Source organism: Egretta garzetta, unplaced genomic scaffold (genome assembly GCF_000687185.1).
Source record: "Egretta garzetta isolate BGI_Z169 unplaced genomic scaffold, ASM68718v1 scaffold503, whole genome shotgun sequence".
Classification (NCBI taxonomy): Eukaryota; Metazoa; Chordata; class Aves; order Pelecaniformes; family Ardeidae; genus Egretta; species Egretta garzetta.
Genome location: NW_009259107.1, coordinates 1,165,153 through 1,189,580, shown reverse-complemented (window position 1 = coordinate 1,189,580; position 24,428 = coordinate 1,165,153). Strand labels below are relative to the sequence as shown.

The 24,428-nt window shown below is 36.9% G+C and overlaps 1 protein-coding gene across 1 annotated transcript in view; it reads left to right on the top strand.

Annotated features, from left to right (window-relative positions):
• The window catches only part of DOCK4 (dedicator of cytokinesis 4), a 221,258-nt gene that overhangs the window by 42,844 nt on the left and 153,986 nt on the right, over positions 1-24,428 (top strand). The window contains 6 exon segments of the mRNA XM_035890904.1: positions 11,392-11,475; positions 12,482-12,522; positions 14,930-14,985; positions 16,948-17,044; positions 21,265-21,413; positions 22,793-22,877. Coding sequence (XP_035746797.1) covers positions 11,392-11,475; positions 12,482-12,522; positions 14,930-14,985; positions 16,948-17,044; positions 21,265-21,413; positions 22,793-22,877 — 512 coding nt within the window.

Below are 24,428 nucleotides of genomic sequence, written 5' to 3'. Positions count from 1 at the left end.
AAAAGAAAGGAAGTACCTGTGTCTGATTTGCTTCCCATTGCCCAGTTTCTTGTCCAGACTTTGACCAGTTTCACTCAGGAAGTATTTCTTGGTGCAGGATGATAACGTGTGCCTCCCAGTACTAATTTCTTAGAAATACATCACTGTTTTCCATGCTTTCCTGGACCTGTGGTATCCCAAATGTATTCCTAGGCTTCTGTGTCAAATCCAGAGGAAGGGGTAAGGAGGGAACTGTTACAAAGGCAGTTATTTTTAGTGACTCTCCCCAAGTGTTAAAAACCAAAAGAATCATCTTGTCTCTTGAAGTACTCTTACATAAAAATATAAGTGTTCAGATGCAGCAATGAATCTCAATATAAACATTTAAAGAGGACTGTTTGCTCGTACACTTCCTTCCCCCCATCACATCAAACAGAACAATCGCCCCTTCGTCAGCAATCTTCATTATCCCAGTTGTTTGGATATACTTTTCAGATAAATTTTTCTCATGCTTTTATATAAACAGCTGCCAACAGAACCTAAACTCTCTGCACCCTTGATTTTGGAGTAACAGGCACTGTTCTTAAGCAAGCGTGAGCAGAAGGTTCTGATTTTTCAAGAGGATGGTGCACTTGCACTTCTGAAAGTGGACTGTAACACCACAAGAGATACTGTTAAAAGTAGACATCTAGATGGTTTTTTTTTTTATTTTTCAGAGCTTTGATTAGGAAAAAAGTATATGCACTTGTTACATTTCTGTTTGGTCATACATTTTAAGATACTTGTGGGATTATGTTAAATATCGCTGAAGTTTTAATTTTACGGAGATTATGGATTAGTGATGAAATTTTGCAGGGCTAAATACACTGAATTCTGCTAGCTCAGCTATTGAAATCAGGCTGAAAAGTGCAGTGGTTATTTTCGACCATTAAACCTAATAAACCAGCTTAGAGCCAAGTGGGATGCTTAAACTTGTGTTCAGCAGTCTCTGAGGATTTTCACAGGAGAAAGTAGTTTTGCTTTACTAGTCCTGATAGCTGTATTCCAGCATATTTGAAACGCTTCTCAATTACACCAGATCAAGAAAGTTCTGCCTCATTTAAGATAAAAAACATGTGCCAGGGTACTTGTAAGTGATTTGTAATCACTGTCTTCCATAGCGGCACTTACTTCCACACCTTGCCAAACTGTTCTGTCTCTCAGGAGGTTTTCTGATACAAAGTTCTTATCTACAGAGGCTTGACTGACCTATAGGACAGCCTACAGAAGCTCACAATTACAGTTTACTTTTAATGTTAGCTAAGTTGCACAATCTGCTTATTGTATACGTTGGTAGGGTTTTTGTTTCATTACTGGAGAAATGACTACTCATCATTAAAACCATATTCCAATAATTTTTGATGTGCAGCAAAAAATTGACATTTAATGTGCATTTTAAGTAGCAGTGTGGATAAGGCTCATAGCTTACAAAAGCAGAATAATTTTCCGAGTTATAAAATGCTAAAGAGAACATTGCAGATATGTTAAAGTCAAAATAAACAGAACTCCTAGTGGGAAAATGAAAATACTTAAATTAATAATGAAATGGTTGAATGTCAGAGCAATACAGATTACCAGGAGACTTAAAGTCACCTGAAATATGATACCAGACAAGCTAAAAAGTAATGGCATTGAAAATTGCAGGATGTATTAATTGTGTGTGTGTGTGTGTTGGGAGTTCCACTGGTTTTCCAGTTATGTTTTTTATTGTCTTCCACCGATGGCAGGTCAAGTACAGAGTTAAACTCTGCTCTTTCAAAGGAAATAGAAGAAAACTGGACAGTGTTTCATCTATAAGGTCATTTTATGGACCTGTCTGTTAGAAAAAATTGTATGGTGGAAGATGGGTGCTCTGTCTCTTTTGAATTAGGGAAGAAAACTTATGCTCTGCCTGCCTTGGCTTCCTTGAGTGCTATTTTTTACTTGAATAGGAGTAAACAGTGAAATACTAAGGGGGAATCGGTCTTGTTATGGTCAAACACTGAGACCACTACTTCATAAGTCCAATCAAGGGTTTATTTAAAGTGAAGGAGCAAAAGCAGCGCTGGGCGGCCGGGGAGTCGCAGCTCCACCTAGGCGCGCCAGGTCACATCCTTTTGGCCTTTATTTATACAGAGCTAGTTTACATATCTATCATGTCTCACAACTATTACATTAATATTCATCACCCCTTGTTCGCCTCGTATTTAAATTTTCTTCAAGCAGGTTCCTCCTCTTGAGCGTGCGCAATGGTGGTCGTTAGGGGTAGTTTTGAAGGAAGGCCACGGGGTCCCTCTTTATCATCTTGAGTAACCTGGCCGGTGGTAGACCACAGGAGGTGGGTCCCTCTTTATCATCTTGAGTAACCTTGGCTGCAGCAGACCACAGGACTGAGCTACGTGGCATTTTCACGCCGGACCACAGGGCTGGTTTTAACCGATATTATATCCTTTTTCTAGCATATACATTCCTAGCATATGCAGCCCCGTTCTTCTGCTCCCTCATTCTGATTCAGCAAATTTACCTCAGTTACTTAATACAGTCTCATTTGCCGGACTCTTTGATACCAAACCCATGGAGTTTCTCAGCTACTGTACTGTTGTCTAATTGTGTTCCCCTTGGGCAGCTCTGCTAGGTGGTGAGGAGAGTAATGCTGCAGGTTGCACAGCAGTCTTGTTTTCTTTGCGGTTCACAAGACTACAGCTCTCCTGAGCATGGGTTTGCACGGTGCTACCTGCAGTTTGTTAAAGGGTGTGAAATTACGCCCCCCAAGTTCGGAGCAGCTTTTTGTGCTACAATGCTCTTGGGGAGGAAAGAACGGGGAAATGTGTGGTCTTTAGACTTTGAATCATACCCAGTGTTCTTGCACTTAGGTCAGCATGAAATTGTAAGGAGGTACTCATCTATTCAAGGCCTTCTTTAAAATAACCGTGTTTGTATTATTCTGAAAAAGTTTAAGTGTTTTCTGGGAGATATCTCCTGTGTCTCAAATTATGTGAGGCATTTAATTTTCCCATTCAATTTCTGCTGGCTTTGTAGGGGTATGACAGGTAGCCAGCAAACTTTCTGGCGTATACAAAAGTATCACCATGGATCTGGATTTGAAATCATGTAGAACTTTGTGTCTCTTGAATTTAACTTTTTGGAGGCTTTGGTGAGCACCACCTCATGCTCTAATGAGGTCCAAAGTGCACTGAAGAGTTACCATGAGATCTGGTATCTGCGATCACAGGGCTTTGTTGGCTTCGAGGGACCTCAGATATGATGCACTTGTGCTGTGAATACATTAACCTCCCTTCATTACCATACCTGATACTTACAGGAAGTTACAAAAACCCCTGGTGGTTTATTTGATTTTAACCAGAAAGTTTGGTTCCCGAAAGGCTGTGAACAAACACGGAGACTTTTTCAAGTTAAAGTTAAATAGCAATAGCTTTTCTCCTTGATCATGCTATTAAAAATTAAGGCAATTACTTAACAAATTTTGAAAACTCTTAGAACTTTGGAATACTTAGTCTTGCTACAAATCATAGTGAATAACATAGTTATTTTTAACTAGAAGAGGTTGTTCTTATAGATAGTGTCATCTTAACGTAACCTACTTTTTTCCACTGACTCCTTTCTACTGGCTGGATTTTTAAGCTGTTGCTGTTTCCAGGTAATGGAGGAAAATGACCCTTCATCCACACTTACGGTTCCAGATGGCAGTCTTAGTGCATCGATACTGCATCTGTAGTTATACATTGGAGAGCTGTGAGACCAGCTGGTTGAACTTCATGTAGATTAGTTCCTGATTGTACTGAGTCCACCTCGCCTTCTACCGTAATGCCTCTGACAGGTTTTACATTGACATTCTTTTTCTGTAGAGAAGGAGACTCCTGAGCAAATTTGTAGGGAGGAGCTGTATCGTCTATTTGTAGGCCCCAATGGGTACTAGGTTTTCTAGTCTCGTGAAGACCTGTTTGTTTTACTTTCTTTTTAATTTTAAATTCCTAGTTCCAGAACTAATGCAAATCAAGAAATTGCTCTTAGCAGGGTTGATGTAGACATAATAAGATGCAGAAGGAGTTCAGGAAATATAAAGGGCTTAACTAGCTATATGATAGAAGAGGAACCTTGAATGAAATCTCATACCTGCAGGGTCTTGCAGGGACCCTGGTGTTACATGTTATTCCAGTTTTGGTGCTCTAGATTGGCAGCCATTCTCAACAGCAAATAGGTGCCATGACTTGTTATTTTCAGTGCTCTGTCCTAAGATTTAGTGCCTAATAGCTAGGGTACCCAAAGGAAAGAAAGAGTTAGCAAAGTGTTTGTGGGTATTGGGAGAACCAATCAAGCTATTATCAAAGAGATGATAAGGATCCTGCCTGTAGCTGAGATGCAGGATGAGGAGAGCTTGACAAATGTTCAGACAGTCACACTAAACTTATTATCTGTGTTAGAATTCTCCTCTGGGCTTTGGCAGCATTATAATCGGGGATTTGAAAGTGATTACCTTGCTGAATTCAAATGTTGAGACCAGCCCAGGAGGGAATAGGTCTGCTGCAGCTCTGTGTCCTTTGTCTATTTCAGACTTGGTGTTTCCCTTATCTGTATAGGTAGCTGGTCCTATTAGCAGCAGGGATTCCAGATGGTTTGGTTTTGGTTTTCAGACAAGTACAGAACAGTTGTGTTTAAGTATTCTACTTTGTATATTCTTTTCAATGCTTGGACACTGGTACAAACTTTCTTGATGATTTTTTTATGTGCCTTGAGGTATTTTCATGAATAGCTGTTCAATAAATGTTATTAGGAAAATTTCCATGTGAGCACTCACCTCTTATGAGCAATGGACTGCTGCATGTGAGCAGCACTTGAGATGTTCAAAAGCCACATGTGGCTCAGGAGTCCAAAAGCCACACATGGCTCAAGAGTCCTGGACTGTTATCATCTGAGCTATGCGTTTGATCCTTTTAATTGTGGTGTACATATACAGGCGAGAGAACTCACATTCTTTCATTTCTGTGTAAATTTGAGTGTGTTTATCCTCAGTAATCTGCAAGAGATTCAAGGATCACTTCTGTTATTGAAACTAACATTCATATATATTGTGTTTATTGAAAGGAGATTAGTCTTTTTCTATCACTGTCTTCATTAGCTTGGTTCTGGTTTGGAGCAAGCCTCCTAGGGTATCTGTAGGCAGCGCAGTGCATTACTGAACAGATGCCCGAATTAACTCGTGTGTTGGAAGCATGAGCATGTAGCTGTGCTATCATGCCACTCCCTCCAGATCAATTCATATGTTTTTTCTTAGTGCATGTGATGGCCTTTTACAGTAAGCTTTGGACATTCTGCATTAGCGAAGTTGTATGCCTCGGTGTGTTAATGCTTCTAAAAGCTCTGCCTATTTAGAAATCTAAAAAGGTTCTTCAGCTTCATTTGAGGAGAAGAAGCTTCATCCTGGAAAAGGTGCAGAGAGGGTGACAAGAAATTGCTTATTCAACTTTCCCACAAGAACAAGGGGATATGAAATGAAATTCTAAGTGGCACTGTAAAACAAAAGGAAGACTTTTTTTTTAAACTGGAAAGCTTACTGTGAGTTTGTGGACACTGACATTATGATGTATGTGAAGCCTCATGAGGCAAATTCATAGAAGAAAAATCCATGGATGGTGGTTGAGCACAGAAATATCATGTGTGTTTCAGGATGATCCCTGTGCCACAGAATCCTGAGAGCTGTACTGAGATGCTTGCATTGCTTGCCAGTGGTCAGTAGCTTCAGAATTTACAAACAGTATCCTGGGCAGAGTCATTGGTATGATTTTTTTTTTTTTTAAAGGCTGTCCTGGTGATGTGCTCTCTCTAATGTTGCATTTTCTGCAGCTGTTTGCAGTGCTGCATGTCTGTTGTATTTACTATCCATAAGTACATATCAAAGGATAGTTTTTTATGTTCCTGCAATAAAGACCACTGAATCAGAGCCTTTCTCAAAGGTAATATATACACATCATTACTAATCAGCTAAAAAACTGCATAAAACCAAGCTCAATTTTCCATCATAAAAAAAAAGTGACAGTAAATAATTGTTTTAATTGATATAATGACTTCATAATGTTAGAAGCACCCTGATTTCATTTATTACAGCTTTTAGGGTTATTTTTTCAGCTGCTGAATAGAAAATAAACCCTTTAAAATGGTTTTACCCAAAAGTCTCAATCTGGTGAAAAAGTGCAGAATAAAAACTTTCAAAATTGCTTCTGTCACCAATTTCAATTATAGCAGATAATATCTGGAATCAATAATAGCTTCTGGTCATCTATTAGGAGGAAAGGAACAACAATGTTTGCCTCATTAGTTCTTATGTGCAGATCTCCAGTTACTTCAGGCATAAAAATTTTAAGAATATAACCCCAAGCAAAACTTCGAAGTGGGCCACCCACCCCTGTTACCAGCTAATCAATTCCTTTTCTATCAGAGCATCTTGCTCCCTGTCAAAACCAGTCCCTCTGACACAGTGTTCCCACCCTCCAAATCTGTTACTTTCCAGTGTGTTTTTACCACATTTCTGTGTGGCTCATATGCTACCGCTGGTAGTTGGGGCATCATGACTTAGGGCATTGAACTGGAGTCTATTTTTTACTCCAGCATTTAGCATGCACAATATGGCCAACTAATTATTAAAGTAATTTACATTTTTCTACCCTACATCCTTTCCCCCCCCTCCTGTTTCTTCAGTTGAAGGACTGGTTTCTATTATGTGAAACCCGAGTCTGTTTTTGTGCTACAAATGTTCATTTTTGAGGTATTAGTGGATGCTGTAGATGTTGCTTCTGTTGCTGCTGGTTCTTTTCTAAGTGGGGGTGTATGCCCTGCTATGCAGCCAGGAACTGCAGTGTATTGTGTGTCTCCTTTCATAGTGTTGAGCATCTTGAGCACCATGTCACATTGCACCCTTTGTGGGGAGACGTTTTCATCTTCTAAAGAAAAAGTCAAGCCAGCCATGAAACCCAGCATGCTCTTGGTGAGGCTTAAATCATCTTTATAATGCTAATTCACATGTAAGATTTGAATGCAGTAGTTGCAAGTAGAAAAAGAATCTTGTTTTATTTTTTAGAAGAGCAATGCTATCTGTGCTCTAGATGAGCAGAAGGTGAATTCCTACACCAAAAAACTTAGTTTCAGCTTTAATTAAGACCTTGGGCTGGGATTGATCTTTTTATACACCAGGGTCTTAAAACTGTCCAACAATGAGGAACAGGCAGGCAGTGATTTGGATGAGAGCAGAAAGATGAAGTTTCTTTTGAGAAGCTGAACGTAAGAGGTCCATCAGATTATTCCTTCTCTTTCTTCTTTTTCCTAATTGCAGTGGTGGTCTGATAATAAGGTAAGGGTTGGAAAACTCTTTCCAATTATTCACACATGTCCTTGTAGCAAAAAGCTGTGTGAAGCACATAGAAAGAATGACTTGTAAGCTCTTATGCCATATTCTTGGTTGAACCGACTCTCATAATGAAATGTAGAAGAATATTAAGAAAATATTATCATATTTGACTAATTTTAGCACTTAATCACAGACAGCTAACTTAATTGGCTATCTCATAAAGGTTCTTTCTGATTATCTCTCCATAGTTCTCGTGGAAATGGTTTGTTTCATAACTTGGGATTCATTACACCTGCAGTACTCTAAAAATTTTAAGCTTGGCATTAAACCCAAAGCTGCTTTAATATTGCATGTTACTGTACTTCTCACCATATGATTTCACCTTTTGTGTGGATTAGGTTTTTGTGTCCTGTGTTGTTGTCTTGCTTTCTTATCCTCTGAGTACCCCTTGGCAGCAAGAAGATATTTAATAATGCCAACCGGCTGCTGTATTGAACTCAGTTTCTATACCACTTCTGAGAATATATCCTCCTACAAACTTTTATTGTGGAGTTCCACATTTCTCCCGCGGCTGAGAGGTGATTGAAGAGGGCATCAATCACTATGCCTGTGCTTGAAACACAAACAGAACATTTATGTGACCTTCAGGTACTACAATGACAAAAAAAATGTACCTAGATGTAAGCGCTTTTGATACTTAGCTTCCTGGGGACACGCATGTGGACACTGCATCTGCAGAGACGGCAGATATTGTAGGTGAGCTATATTTAGAGTGGATTTCTCTTCTCCTGTCTGTCCTCTTTATCTAAAGTCTCTGCTATCAACTTGCAATGGAAGTGAGGGAAGGTGATAACCACACCAGCTACTGTTGTTACAAGAATGAAAACAGTGCATATTTGATGCACGTGGCTTGGTGTATGCTGTATATATAAAAAGTCCAGTTCTATGAGTATGATAAATGTGTACTGCTCTCAAGTTAGGGTGAGAACACCTTAAGCCACAATCACTGCGGAGTGATTAATTATATAGTTACTACTACTAGGAGAAAGAATTAAGGAGCATCTGCAAAGTGTTGCAGAACAATGTGGTCGTTGGAGGAAAGGGCAGGAGGTTCAGTACATCAAATTTATGTCATGGCTTGGTTAAGAACTCTGTGTCTGAGCTGAACCGTTGAACCTTGGGATCTTCTCTGGTGGAACTGTAACTACCTATTTCCATGATATCATCGTTATCCTCACTGTAGCATACTTATGTATATAACCTACAGATAAACTAAAAAGAATAGCCACCCTCTGTCTCGTTGTCTCCAATTCTGTAACATGACTTGATTAGTAGGAAGTTAGCCAAGTATGCATTTGTGTGAGAAGTTTATCTCTGGATTCCTGTGCTTCGCATTACATTCTCTGCCACTCTGCAGTGCACTTTTTGTTTTGAGTGGCATTGCTAAAGACCCCAGGCTGCCCGTTTTGAGCCTGACCTCTCTGTAAGACCTCTGCAAGAATCCAGGCAGAGTTTTGCGGGTGGATTGTGTGAATGTGCTGGCGCAGTGGTACAGGTGATGCCCCCGTTTCTTTCTTTTTCTGGTACTCTGCAGGCTATCCTTCTAGAAGATATTTCAGGGTATAATTTTCTTCTTCCATACGTGCTCTAAAACGAATTCTAGCTATTTTCTATGCTGTGTCAGATTTCAAACTTTTTTTGTCCTAAAAGTTTTTTTTTAAACTTCTCTTAAAAAAAAAAACCAACCAAAAAAAGATATCTCTAACAGATCTAATAACTAAGTCATAAAAACTGAATGTCACAGCAAAGTCAGATCATAACAATGTGACAGGATATATTGGCTCTTAAGGAGAAAATTACTGTCATTCTTTTTATCTCATGGAGTTTAAAAATAAGACATCTCACAAGTGTAATAACACACAAGGGTTTGGTTTGGTTTTGCATGCTGCTTCTGTTAATTCCTTAATTTTATTTCAGTGGCTGTAGGTGCTATTTTGGCAGGCTTCATAATTCAGTTTTGCTTCTTACAAGCCAGAAGGGTGACCAGAATGACTCCTGTCATTCCAATGCCACAGAGGAATTTAGATATAAATTGTATTGATATTCAGGGAGGTGTGGTTTTTTTTTTTATTATTTTTTAACCTGTTCATAGTTAATAAGCTGTTTTAATTTTTAGATCTTTGTATAAGAAATAATAGAAATAATTCTCATTTTTCAACCCTTAGACAAACTTTTTCAGTGTACAAATGCTGTCTTGCAATTAACCCCCTTAATGGTGGCTCTTTTTATTTCATAATGCTTATCTCAGGGTATTTTAGTTCTGTGTAAATACCTTGGAGAGTAGGAGGAGCACCAAAAGGAATAGAGATTGATTCAGTACACATGCCCGGGGCAGGGAGGGGTGTCACATGTTACATCAAACTCCTAGGGACTGGCCAGGCACATAATCTCACAGGCTTTTTTCAAAGTGATAAATAAAGACCATGGGTTAAGCACAGTGATGATTTAGCGCTGATTGAGGTGATGATTGTATTCAGTGAGTATTGAAGCCTTTGGATTCTGAATAAAGATTTGGCAAAAATGTACTTTTTGCACATTTTTATACATGCCATCCTATAGTATTTGGTTTACTCTTAAAATCTGGAACTTTCTGGCAAAGAGTCACACATGAATTTTCAGTTTTTGCGGTTGCTGACAGCTAATCTGTCCTGCTGCCTTTGACGAACAATGTGACGAGCCCAGGTGGTGGGTGACAGCTTATACTGTGTCTGCCTGGGGCGGGAGAGACCTCTGACAGCAGGCAAGACCCGCCAAAATGGATTGCTGGGACTCAAAATCTTGCAGGTCTTTCGGTGGAAGAGTTAGCTACTTGATATGCCTATCTGCACCCATGGGGTTTCTCTTTGGCTTTTACATGTGAAGATTTGTTCTCGCACCTCTGAGTTAGTGGGTTTTTTTACTTTGCTGGGAGATTTGGGGTTTCCTATCTAGATGGATAGATTGGCAATAGCGGCAAATTGCTGTTAGGCCACTAAGTAATTTCATGCATCGTGCCCTGCTGAAGGCCATTTTCAACTTCAAAATTAAGCTCCAAAAGAATATTACAATACAAGGAATCAAAATCACTATGGCTTGGTCTCATGGCCTGAATTAGGCCATATTTTAATTCAGAATTTCAAATATAGTAAGCACAGGGCTGAATAGCTGAATTGCTATCTGGTATGTTAATGGATTTTTAGCATTTGTAGGAGCGAACATTTTGAATGGCTTTTGAGAATTATATTTTGGTTCTGAGTGAAAAAAATAGCTGGCTATTTTTTTTAGCACTAAATTAAAATTTGACCACTGTAAGTATTTAGGAACATCACTTCTCTGGTGGACATTTTGTTTGAGGCGTGTTTTATCTCCAGCAAGGGAAGCCCATTTCCATAGCCCTTGTACCAGCCTGAGCTCATGACCTGGGCGTCGCTGGCTTCGGGGAGGCTGCAGGGGAGACTGTGTGTGCACTTAACATATGTTAGTGAACAGCACGCTTTACTGGTCTCCACCCCCTAACCGTTTCCTCGCATTTGGGATTATGTGGGGTGTCGGGTCTATAGCATCCATTAAGCAAATGTGAAATAAGGTTTTCCCTTTGTGGTGTGTGGGTGGTAAAGATGGCGACAAAAATATTGGCGCTTTCAGCTTGCAAAATTCTGAGGTCTGATATGTGTTAGTGTGAGCATTTGGAATAAAACAGTTTCTGTCCTTCAGGGTAGTTATGGTCTAGCTAACGCTGTTCTCCAGTACAAGCTTTCCATTCATGTATAGTATATCTGTAAGTGTGTTGGGTTTTTTCCAAGTCCTGTAATTTAAATTTTCTGCTCATAACAGTGGCTTAACCTCTGATTCTTTCTACAGCTTATTAAATTTCAGTAAGTCTGTTTGTTCTAACACTTAACTTGCCCTGTTAATATACTATTTTTGTTAACAAGAGGAATAATAATTTATATTTTAATGTTGTAAATAATTGAAACTTTTAATATCTTTTTCAGTAATAGCTGGTTTTCGAGGGACAGTCCCACATGGCCTACCACTGGAGATTGGAGACACTGTTCAGATACTAGAGAAATGTGATGGTGAGTTCACAGGTTGGAATTCCAGTGATAATGAAGTTTTGTATACTGTTGATTTGAACCCCATTACTATTCATTTATTTTCTTAAATTAACACATTTTTAAAATCAATAATATAACACATTCTGGCCTCTTCTTTTTCTTTTTTTTTTTTTTTTTTTTTCACAATTCCAATGAGCTCTAATTCCTCTAATAATTAATTTGCAGTTCATTATTTTCATTTAATCTCTCTAATAAGCATTCATAGAGGGTAACAGTTAAAACAGCAAGGAGTTCTCTTTGTGATTCTTCTGCTTTCTTGGTATTTCCAAGGGAAGCCTGGCTGCCTTCAAGACCCTTTCAAATGAATTCAAAGTCATAAGTTTAAATCTTAAAGCAGTGTAAACATTCTCTTCTGCCTCTATTCTGAGGTACAGAATACTAATAGGATTTTAGCAAAGGTCTGTTACTAGTGCAGGAGAAATAAAGTTGCATTTTTTTCATAATTTGCCTCCTTAATAGGCAACCTAGGGCTTGTCTGTTAATATGATTTTTTTCATCATTTAGGATTATATAGCTATTTTTTGGCTTCATATCAGGATTATTTACTGTTAACCTTGTAAGAAATTTTCTTATGGAAGGCATAGGATCTGTTCTTTTGAATCATGGTTATTACGAATTTTGTATAGCAATGTGGTTGATAGATTTAGAACATGAAGTCCAAAAATGGTTTGTAAATGCTTACAGTGAATATGAAAGCATTTCCCTTTTGTCTCATGTGGTGTCTAAGTGTAAAATGTACCTGGGTTACATTGTTAAAAGCGTTTGGGGATACAGGGTTAAAAAGTAAATCCTGAAATTGTGCGCATTAAGCCATCTGAATATGAGCTGGCTTAAACAAGATACATTATCACTGCAGTCTGACAGCACTGTGTAATTGTCATATCTGTCCAAAAAGGAAAGATGAAATCTGTTTTACATATGGAAATGATTTGCATACTTTTAAAAGCAAAATGTTCTTTCTTCGCAGGATGGTACAGAGGATTTGCCTTAAAAAACCCCAATGTTAAGGTAAAGGTCAATTGCAGTTTTGCATTCTTTGGCAAAAATGTATGTTTACTTTTTAAAAGTTTATAGTCTCCATGTAAGCTTATGATATTTGCTCTTAAAAGAAAACTAGAGCTTAGCGTTGAGTATATTATTGATATTTCTGTAATTAGATTTGGACATGGATTACACTTCTGAAATGCTCATATGTATTAGGATCATACGGTTTACAAATCTGAGGCACTGGTGAATTTTTTATTTCTGATTTTTAGACTGTGAACTCAGAGGAAGCCAAGTTGAAGGGAAAAGACTACTGAGAATACAAACTGTAAATACTGTTGGAACAGTTGGTTAGACTGTGCATATTTTTCTTGATGTTATGAATTAATTTAGAGTAGCCAGTGGAGACAGCTAGTTTATAGGAGCCACATGCAGAGTATCAACTGAATAAGATATGTATTGTCATGTAAAATATATGGTTCATTTTATTTCTCTTTGATCTGTAGTCTTTGATTTCCATAGTAGTGTAGCTGATAGTACTCTAAACCAGACTTCATTTTTTTTTTCCTGCATTCAGACATGAAATATGAAAATCATATTTCAGCATCTGTTCATGCTGAATGTGTTTAAGCTTTACCTATCTTATTTGTCTTTCTATTTTCTTAATCTTTCCAGTTCACTTGCCTCTGACTGTAAAGATTTTGTTTTTCATATGGGAAACTATTTCAAGATTTCCTTTTTTTTTCCCAATACAGTACTAGAGTTTTTTAGTCTTATTAAAGTCATTGAAGAAAGATCTTAAATCATCTGTTGCTATTTTAACTTGCATTGTAAGCTTCGCTCTTTTTTTCCTCTCTTCATTTCCAAGCCTCTTTAGCTGCAAAATAGGGCACATATACGTTAATTTCAAAAGTTTCTAGTGGCTCATATCGTAAGTCATTGGCCTTTTGTGCTTAGGCCTGCAGTCTCTGCTCACATAAATTTCCTTTGCTTTATATGGAGGGTCAATGTGAACAATAAATTTAGCCACAGAGTCTAATTCGATGTTTACTACTTTGACCTCATTGATATATATTGCAATTTGATTTATAAGACACAAGCAGTTGGGATTTGTTATTGCATCTTCTGTGTCTTTTGTTGCAATTCTCACCACATGCTCGCTGTCAGTCTTGCTTTGTGGTCTGTCAAATGTGAGGATAGAAGTTATGAATAGGTTTTCTAAACATGACTTGATGTGTGAAGAAATGAGATATATATTTTCTGCTTTCCTAGTGTGAATGCAAACAGTTTTCTGAATTGGATTTTTGAAGGGAGTCTCTCCGAAAGTAAAATAATAAGAGCACCTTGTAACTCCACTTGTTATTGGTATTGCTCTGTCAAGATTCTTCCCTTGTTATTCCGCCAGCTTTGACACTCAAAGAAATTATCTGTGGCAGCTGGTCTGCAGTAAGTGTGCATAAGCAGCTCTCCTGTTTTCTGGCACATCGTTACAAGTGCAAGGCTGTACACTTGGTGTCCTTGGGAGATGCTCTCCTGAACTACTTTACATTACAGAGGAGTAGGAGCATTTACTTGGGCAGTTGCCTCCACGTAGTAGATGCATTTTTGTCGAAGGTCTAATGTCTGTGTTAAAAGAAAATGGGGCACCATCATCACAAAGGAAAGCTGTATGCAGCTGTGCTTATGAGAACATATATGTATTTTCCCTCACTGCATTACATAACGAGCTGAAGCATATTATGTTCTCAGCCAGGAGCTTGAAGCTGAGTTGCTTCATTTTGCTTATTCTGATTTATGAAGGTTAGTGTGCTGTAAGAACAGTATGACTGTTGCAGCAATGCTGTCCATTCTAAAGAATGGAGGAGAGCCCTTAAATAACTAGAAATGACCACTCCTGTCAGGACACTGAGACTCTTTGGTAGGCATCTACCATATCTTTCCTGTGCGCTGCAGGGCATAGTAGCCACCAAATAAAACTTTATTTTGGCATTCTGTATTAACTTTATTTAACTTTATATTTACCGAACTTTCTTATTTATCTTGCCTTGTTTTGAAAATCCCCATCTGAAGATACTATTTTTAAGACACTGTTGGTAAGATGTTACCCCCTACAGTTGGTCCATTTCTTGTCAAGGTGGGAATAATTAATAAAAACATCTAGGATAAGTGAGCTCTCAAGCAATCTTCTACATTTTCTGCATGTGTTTATCTTCTAATTTTCTGAAGTATTGAAGGATTTAAACTCTACTGAATATGGCATTTTAGTTTCCGTGAGATCTGTACTGAGTATATATTGCATTCTTTTTTTCTGCATGTTTTTTGGTAATTATTTGGAGGACTTTTAATTCAGCACACATTTGCATGTTAAATGGTACTCCAAACTCGTGTAAAGGGAGTTTTTTGTTTTTACCTAAACTATTTTATTTTTCAGGGGATATTCCCATCCAACTACATTCACCTGAAAAATGCATGTGTTAAGAACAAAGGGTAGGTGAAATGTTCTGGATTCAAATATTTAAAGATGATCAGTTAGGTGTACCAAAAAACTTTTACTTATAAAGTGAAGTGGTGATTTCACTGTGTTATAATATCTTAACTTCAGCTGACTGCCACAGGACTTGAAATGGTTGTCCTTAGCTAACTTGATACTCCTGTACGGTCATAAAATTGGAATGGCGTATTCTGAAAAGGCATGGAGCACAATTGGGATTATCAGTCTATTGTCTAGAGGAAAGAGAAAACGATTGCATGTTTTCACTTTCTGTTGATAAGTTTGGCTTGAAAAAGGTATTGCATTAATTAAAAGAATTTATTCTGTACAGAAGCTGGCTATTGACCTGCTGTTTAAGATTAGTTGTTTTCTTTGAGGACAGCAGCTGTGCCGTGGCAGACAGCTGGCATTTTAAAAAAAAAAGGTGAAATAATATATCAGTTCAATGGCAAATGATTTCACTGAAACTGTAAATGGAGATGTTTTTTCCTTTACTTCTTTTCTTCAGGTGATGAAAAGCCAATATTTATTTTTGACAGCAACTGATCTTTCTTCATTTTTAGAAGAGTTAATAAAAGCCAGAACGATTGGTTAAAATTAGTTTAAAAATTTTGTTTTGGAACTCAAGTGTTCTGACTAAAATAAACACTGATTTTTATTTTTTTTAGATGTAATACTTACCTTGATAGTATCACTTTTAAAAATTTTTTTGTCAGTGATATTAGTTCAGCAGAGTTTTTTCCAAAGTTTTACTTAATTTAGGAGTGTTCACTTTGTATAATTTATTTAGATTTATTAATAAAGAAATGATACATGACAGTTTGAAACTTGTTTACATAAAGACATTTCTTATTATGGTGCATGCCTAAACGTCAGGTGTAGGTGACCTTTATTTTGGGAGCATGAATGAATGAGTAGAAGGTCCGTGATTCACGATGGGCAAAAATAATCATGAAGACTGTAATCATATTTAAAAAAAAAAAAAAAAGCTCATTCCCACAGATGAAAATGGCTCCACATTACTGTTAAACACTCTGTTATTTGCTATGGAGTTCCAAACCACATGTGGTTTGTCATGCCCTGGGATCCTTTCTCCTTTAAAAGTGGTCATAGATAAAACTGAAGGTTCATTGAAACAAAATTGTTGTAAACCATCACAATAAAACAAAGCTTCAAGGTGGAGTAATTTTTGTTAGCTGACACCATGACCGTATTTGCAGGGAGTTCAATCTTTGTTGCCTCTATTTTCTTTGTTAGTCTGTGTTTCCCATTCAGGCCATGTGCCCCTACAGCGCGTCACGGTCAGGGGCTGTCACATCGTTATGTTAACTTGATAAGAGAGAAATGATATAATGAGGAAAGTAATCCAGGCATGAGTGCAAACCTTTGAAATGTACTGTGTGTGAGAACGAAGTGGTAGTCGTGATGGCGTGTAAAGTGATGGTGTGGTGGAGAGTGTGGTCTTGACCAAGCCAAACCCAGCTTATCTTAGCCAGCATCAAATAGGCAAGAACTCACTTGCACTGTACTAGTTTTCTTTTGAGTTTTTATATCTTTCAATTGAAGGAATGGCATTTTCTGTCTTAATTCGATAAACAGAGATGTGAAAAAGAGTGGCAACAATCACTGGTTTGGAGTCTAAGCTAAAGCGGCAAGATCCCTTTGGAAAATGGGGATTACTCTGTTGTGAAAGTAGTTCTTGACATGCTTATCTCATAGTAAAAAACCTCACCTTGACTTCTCTAGGACCAAGACTTTCTTTGGGGATTAAATTATTTTCACCCAAGACTTCTCCATGGGGATTAAATGAAATATAAAAATAAAAAGTGTCATTGGCTGAAGGAGCACCCATTTAGGTTGATAGACATCACTGTTGGCAGGAGAAAGCCTTTATATTAGTAACTGTAACGGGATTTGTAATATTTGTGTAATATCATGTGTTCTTCTGCATGTTACAGACAATTTGAAATGGTTATTCCAACAGAAGATTCTGTTATTACAGAAATGACATCAACTTTAAGAGACTGGGGAACAATGTGGAAACAACTCTATGTGGCAAGTACCCCGAATAATATTGCTTTGATTTAATACCAACTCAAAAGGCATGGTGTTGTTTAGATACTCTAATTTAGTTTAAGTATATATTTCAGAAAAAAAAAGCATTCAGTTTGGTTTTTAACTGATCTAATTGTGGACTAAGTACGTGTCTTAATTTGTTCCAATCATTGACTACTACTGCTGCTAAACTTTAGCAACTTACTGATTGAGTCTTGTCCAGCTTCATCGTGTAGCCGTTGGTTCTAAAGATTCCTTTATCTGCTAAATTGAAGTCTTGGAAAAAAGTGTAACCAACAATATCGGTATTTTATTGAAATATAGAAATGTAGTATATTATTGAAAATTTCTCAGGCAGTTGATTTGGTTTGTACTTATTTTCTCATATATTTTTATTTCCTCTCACATCAACAGACTTGCAAGTGCTGAGATGTGTCCATGTTATTTGACTGGGATCTCTTGTATATGACACAGAGATCAAGGGATGCCAGCTGTCGAGGCTTATGGCTGAGGGAGGCTGGGAGGTGGCTCTTGATGGGCAGTAGTGAATTGATTTTGGGTTTACCTACCACACATTACAGAAGTGGATTCTGGTTTTGAACTTTTTCCTTATCTCACACTTCATAAGTTTTAAGTAGAAGTCCCATGTCTCACAATTTTCTTGTTTTCCTTACCTGGATATTTTGTGGCTCTGGTCTTTTTTTCTCCCTCTTCCTGACATCTTCAGGTCAGTTTGTTTCTCCTTGTTTGAATGAAATCACACTTCTGGTGTTCTATGGTTATTAGTGCCTACCTTTCCTTGTTCTGCCGTTTCTTCTTGCACTTATGTATACATTTTCATATTTTATTTATACCAGTCTTAGTAATTCTATTACAATTCCCTGCAGAATGTCCCTCTATGAAATTGTTCCACTCTAACAGATACTTACTATCTTATCTTTCTTTAAATCATGGTTGTTATGGTTTTTAGCCTTAACCATTCCTGTTTCCTGAACCTGTGTGATATTTTCTGTTGCAATTGTATTCCAATAGCAGTTGCGTGAGCACCAAACTCAAAGTAGCAATAAGCAACTATTCTTTCTTTTTCAAAGAACACCCGTGGTGTGTGTTATTTCTATTTTAAATTTACTACTCCAACGCTCTATTGTGCTCATTCTGTAAATGCGACCTCTCCAATTCTGTAGTTACCTCCCTTAAAAACATTGAATGAAACAAAGACTATTTCAATTAAAAAGTTTGTGGTTTGTTTTTTTTTTAATTAGGGTAGGCAAAACCCCCCTTTTTTTGCATAGACAAAACTCTTCCAAACTCAGCCATCTGATGGTTTCCTATTTATAGTCTTGTTTTGAGGCACCAGTCATTTCAGCAGCTCTTAGTCCATTACATAAATCATACAGGTGTGGGATTATTCTACTTTATTTATCTAAAGGTTGTGCGGTATCAATAAGATCTTGGATACAAGCTCCCTAGACAGTTTTTCATTCCCATGTCTCCTGTGAACCCACTGCATTCTCCCATTCTTTCGAGAGGTTTCAGACCAGTGACTTAGTTTTTCACTGTACGAAATCCTACCATTTCCTTCTCTTAACTGTCTACCACCATAGGTAGAAATTGTTTTGTTTCGGTGTACTTACAATGCACAGAAAGTAACTTGTTCAATATCTCTCTCAATTCTGACTGATATTCAGCCTTCATTGACCATTCTGCATCTCTTAACGTTTATTTTGCACATCATAATCTAAGACATAATAATTGCCTTAATTTCTTTGTTCCATGCTTACTTCTGTTTCCTCTCCTATTTGAACTTTTTACTTTCTCATGACTGTAGAGTTGTGGCTTTAGAGGTTTAATTAAAATATTTTAGTTTTAATTGTGATTTGCATCATGATTGTCCTCAGTTTTTAACATTTCACCTTCTAATCTGCTACATTACGACCAAACCATGGTTTGGACTTGGCAGCACGTGCACACATAAAATGTAATCAAAACCTGTTCGCTTGCATCTACACTGTCTCCTACCCCTCATCTTAACTTGTTGCTGAGTTGATAATTATGACTTAAATTGTGAGAAGATTAGCTACCTTCTGCTCATACAGGGGCTGTTTCTGCTACATAAGAAACAGCAATGAGTGGTGCCAATAGACCTCCTACAAGTCAGGATGGTACAAAGTAGTCAGTCCACTACCTTTTTGAGATGATGGTATGGATTGTGTTCAGAGAGGCTGCTCAGAACTAGCAGACCTTTCTGAAACCTGCAGTTGGAGCAGTTACTAATTTACTTAGTGAAAGATTTTATACAAGAACCTACAAAATAAAGTATTTCTCTGTTGGATTCTAAGTAATAGAGTATCATTTTAAATTTGACTGTGAAATTGTAATTAAGCAGCACGAACTGTTTCTTGAGAAACAAAGTGTTTCTTCAAAGCTTATTTGTAATTTGAATTATAATGGGAAGTAGTTTTTGAATATCCGAAGCATATATAACTGTGATTGTTTTGTATATATTAGCAGGTATATTAGTACATTGCCTTCTTCTGGAACAAAAGGAGCAAGAATATTATCCCTTAGTGTAGAGATGTAAATCTATAAAGCAAGCACAGTTGCTTGCAGATCCACTCAGCACTCTGAGGTGAAAAACAACTCATAGCCAAATTCTAAAGCTTTGGAAAAGAAAGGATATCTGAAAATGTTATTTTTTGCTTAATAGTGTTGTTGAACATTAGCATGTCTCTTGCATTCACATGAATAATTTACTTCAGTAGAGCTTATCATTGGTTACTGAAAAGAGAGATGCACCTTAATTAGTGTTTATTTGATTTGGTTTTTTAACTGTAGAAATAAAATCTTTATACATTCGTGTCTGATGGAAAACTGTAAAAACATGCTGTCAGCCTAGTTCTCTATAACACTCCTATAAAGTCTTTTTTGTCTCTTGCCCCTAACTCAAGGGCTATTTGTATAACCGTTTTTTTGTTTTCTTTTACTTAAAGTTCTTATGTTCCTATTGTTCTTACTGAAGTTTTTTCTTTTTTAGCAAATTTTTTCTTCACTGCTGTTGGTTTTTGCATGTTCGAAATATGCTGGCTTTCTTTTCTTCCAGACAGAAAGCCAAGACAAACAATAAATTAATGCCCATTTTAGTGAGCTTATGAAGTGAATGAATGTGAAATAAAAAGAGCAGATTTATTAAACGACAGTTTGTCAGAGCCCTTGGAATGTAAGTTATTGACAGAGTAATGGTGCTTCTAAGTGAATTTTAGCTTTTCATAGCAATTATGCAGCAGAAGTAGCTGAACATTGGTTTTATGCCATTTGTTCATAGGAAGGAAGAAAAGGGAAATTGGTTTAGGGTTTTTTGGCAAGAATTAGCAGAACAAATCTAATAGGAATGTTTTTTCAACTTTCTTTGATGCATCACTTAAATGGAGGTTGCAATAATTTCCTCAGGCTAAAGTTTGTCAGAAAAACTATATCAAGTAAAACCAATTAGAATTGGTGAAAGAACTTCTGTTTGGGAGGAAACTGTTATGGGAAATTGTTATGTCCTTAACTGGTATATAATTAAAGTAGGAGGATGTGGTTTAAAAAGCAATCATATTCATGTAATTTCTCCTACTTCCCAGTTAGATAAAGAACAACTGTCTGGACAAGATGCTGTCCATATGATGCTATATATTTATGGTTAGACAGTAGTGTGTACAGTTATATCCACGCAAGAAAACGTTAAAAGAACACTAACGCTCTGTGGTTCAGAGTTTGATTGCTGGGAGCTATTGCCATTTCATCCCCTTACGTGTATGAGTTCAAATAGTTTTGAATTGCATGTTCACATATTCAGTTTGCATCAGACAACAGCACAGAATGAACGTGCTCTTGGAAGAAAACAGTGCTATGGCATGAAACAAGGTTTTTTGTTGAATTTTTGTAATATCTATTGCATAAATTAGACTGGGTTAACAAGAGGCATAAGGAGTTGGTGTAAAATTTTGAAGTGATTGTGGTGCAAAGACAGGGTCTGTGGTAAGCTCTGAAATGATTTTATAGGTGCACACACACGCGCGCGCGCTTGCAGGCAGGTAAAATGGTCACAGTACAGTGGGGAGAAAAAAGACCAAGCAGGGGACTAAGGAAGTTTTCTTGATTTCCCCACCATATCTGTATTTATTAGGATTGTCAGCTTGTACAGGTGATGTAGAGGCAATTATATTTTTATCTCACAGAGGAATGAGGGGGATCTCTTTCACCGACTGTGGCACATAATGAATGAAATCCTAGACCTGCGACGACAGGTCCTTGTTGGCCATCTCACCCATGATCGAATGAAGGATGTCAAGCGACACATCACTGCTCGTCTGGATTGGGGCAATGAGTGAGTAAATATAATAATAAGTTAAAATAGTGTAGTCTAATTATAATTCCACAGCTTTAGGCTCATTGTAGGATGTTGAAATGACAAATTTCTGACAGGTGTTACCTTGTTGTATTTAAATGGACTTTCTCCTTCGTTGTTTTTCTTTCCACTATGTTTCAGCAGTGAAAAGTGACTTGTAGTTTTATTTTGCTTTTATCTCTCAGTTTATTTTACATAGCAATGGTGCTGTCTACAAGAGAATTTCACTGGAATATCTGCAGCATCCTTTTATGTCTTGTTAAAACACCTGGCTAGATTCCTGTGTGATGCAGTTAGCATAGCTCTGTTGCCTTAACTGAAACTGTATTGGATGACATTGCTTCCTTTTTGACTTGTGTCACACAATTCAGTTCCTACTTGGGCACCTCTAACACACATCTTGCTACGATGCTCTGCCTCTTTTTTTTGTCTGAATAACTAGTAAGAGTAAATTCTATTATCTTTTTCTTTTTTTTTTTTTTTTTTTAAGTGAGAAAAATGTTAAAATACCTTTTGGCATTTGGGTGCTGTATCCAAAGTCTTTTCTTTAGCCTATATTTATTCAGTTAAACTCTGACTAAGTGTAGCAATATTCAATAGTAGAGTTAACTGAATTTCAGGGGAGTCTGCAACTACTGCTATCTGAAAGCCTAAGTACCTAACATAGTGGAAGAACTGTGATTAACTGTGTGTGATTAACTGTCTGCTTAGAATTTTGTGCTAACTGAATGGAATTGTGATGGTTTTTGAAGTGGTCAGTTGCTACTCTTTAAAAACGTATTTAAAAAAAAAATTCTAATCTTTCAGGTTTTTCTAAAGCTGGGCCTGTGACTGCACCATATGCATTCTTAATCTTTATTGCTTGCTGTTGTGCTGAAAATAAGTTTTATTCCTGTTGATTCAAGTTCATTTCATTATTTTGTTCAGGGGATACAGCCAAGTAGCTTTGATGCCATCCAGTCCAAATTAAAAATAAGCTGATGTTTAGACATTCGATGGATTTTCTTTTTATCTTCTTTTCCACGGTTGTCATTCAAACTGACAATACAATTCACATTGTACAATGTCCACAATAATACAAGGAAGAATATCCATTGTACATTGTCCACAATGTGAAACAGATCTAAAAATTGTGGAAAAATGTATTCTATTTCCTCACAAAGTGAGGAAAGCAGAGGAATTATCCGTGAATGGTGAATACATCCAAAATACATTAAACCAGAACCAAACCCAACTGTAGAGTGCCAATTAACATGTACATTGTTTGTTGGAATGTTTCTGTTAAATGTAAATAGAAGCAATGGGTTAATTTGTTTCCTTTGTATGTAGAAACTACTGTTATTCCATTTCTCATACAGACAACTGGGACTTGACTTAGTTCCGAGAAAAGAATATGCTATGGTGGATCCTGAAGAGATCAGCATTACAGAGCTCTACAGGCTGGTATGTGAATATAATACTCAGTACTTTTGCTATCAAATTACATACTGATGTTTTGATGGCAGCTTTCTTCTGCTTAACTAAAAGTACTTTTTTTGGTCAAATAAACTGGCATTTCATAATGTAATGAGTTTTCCTATGAGGAAAGATGTTGTCTTGAACAGTTATGTCATCTCTACATCTGTAGGAGCTGCTTTGATTTGATATCAAATTTGTGTGTGCACAGCTTGCTCATTTTACATGTTACTTGTTAAAAGTTTTCTTTTCTGATATATCATTAAAATTGTGACTGTTAATATGAACTTAATCATGAATAAAAGCTTAGAAGACTCTTTTTCATTAGAGCTTTAACGGGCCCATGAGTCCTGTTAGATAAGATATGTGGGAATATAATAATATAGTCACGGTACAAGTATTGTCACAATTAATCATACTGGGCTATTGGTCTGTTCTAATATATTAATGTAAATAGCAGTTAAACTGCATAGAAAAGCTCTCCTTTGGGTATAAAAGCCCATCTTGGTTTACTAAAACCAGCACTGAGATTTCTCATTCTGCTTTAGTCTCCAGTGAGATCTAAGAAAACTTGCCAATTCATTTATGTGGGCTTTGGCTCATACTTGGGTACTGCAGCTGTTACAGATACACAGTTCTGAGCCTTACTTGCTTAAGACTAAGCTTTTATTTAAACTAAATTTTATTTATTTTAACTTTTGTATTTAAATATAGAATAAAGCAAAAATGTAACTCTACAATTTTCTGTGGAGTTGAAATTATAATATATTTTTGATAATTTTTAACTATTTATGTTGATAAGTTGTTACGTCAAGCCTAATAGTAGTTTCTTCATGCTAGAATTGGTATACCTTTGGGCAGTTTCAAAGTCATATGGACTCTTACGGAATCCTGTTGAAGTACTAGATGAAATACAGTAAGGAACCATTAATCATAAGAAGAAACTTACTGAGAAAGAATAACCCAGAAAAGTAATAATGGAGCTCATGGAGTGCAGTTTCAAAAATAAGGGAGGGGAAATAAAAAGCCCAAGATAACCTCAGTTTGAAGTCTAAGTAGATTGCTGTGTAAAATTATTTTTGGTACAATGTAAGAGACAAATAGTACAACTTAATGTTGTCCTATTCTTAATAAGTGATTAAAATGGTGAAGGTATAAACTGTGAAGTTAAGTCAAGAGAATTTAGTAGCTTCTATATAGCAGTCTGCCAAAGATTATAAAATATGTGGGTTTGTTTGATTTTGCAATATGGGTGTTTAGTCTTCTGCAAAAGCATTTTTTGTGTGTTTGAATACTAGACTATCAGGTCATTAACTATTTAAACCAGCTATGAAACACTATATTGTAACAGCACAAAGCTTTAAAGTGGCTTAGAATTTTCAGAGTAGAAAAAAAGGTAAACTTCTAGAGGTTACGGTTTTTCCTCCTAGAGATGATTATGATGCAGTGCCACGCTGGGAAAGTCACTTCCTTGCATTCTCCTTCTCAGATACAATAAAACAACCAACAGAGCAAACCACAAACCCTATTACAAGTTAA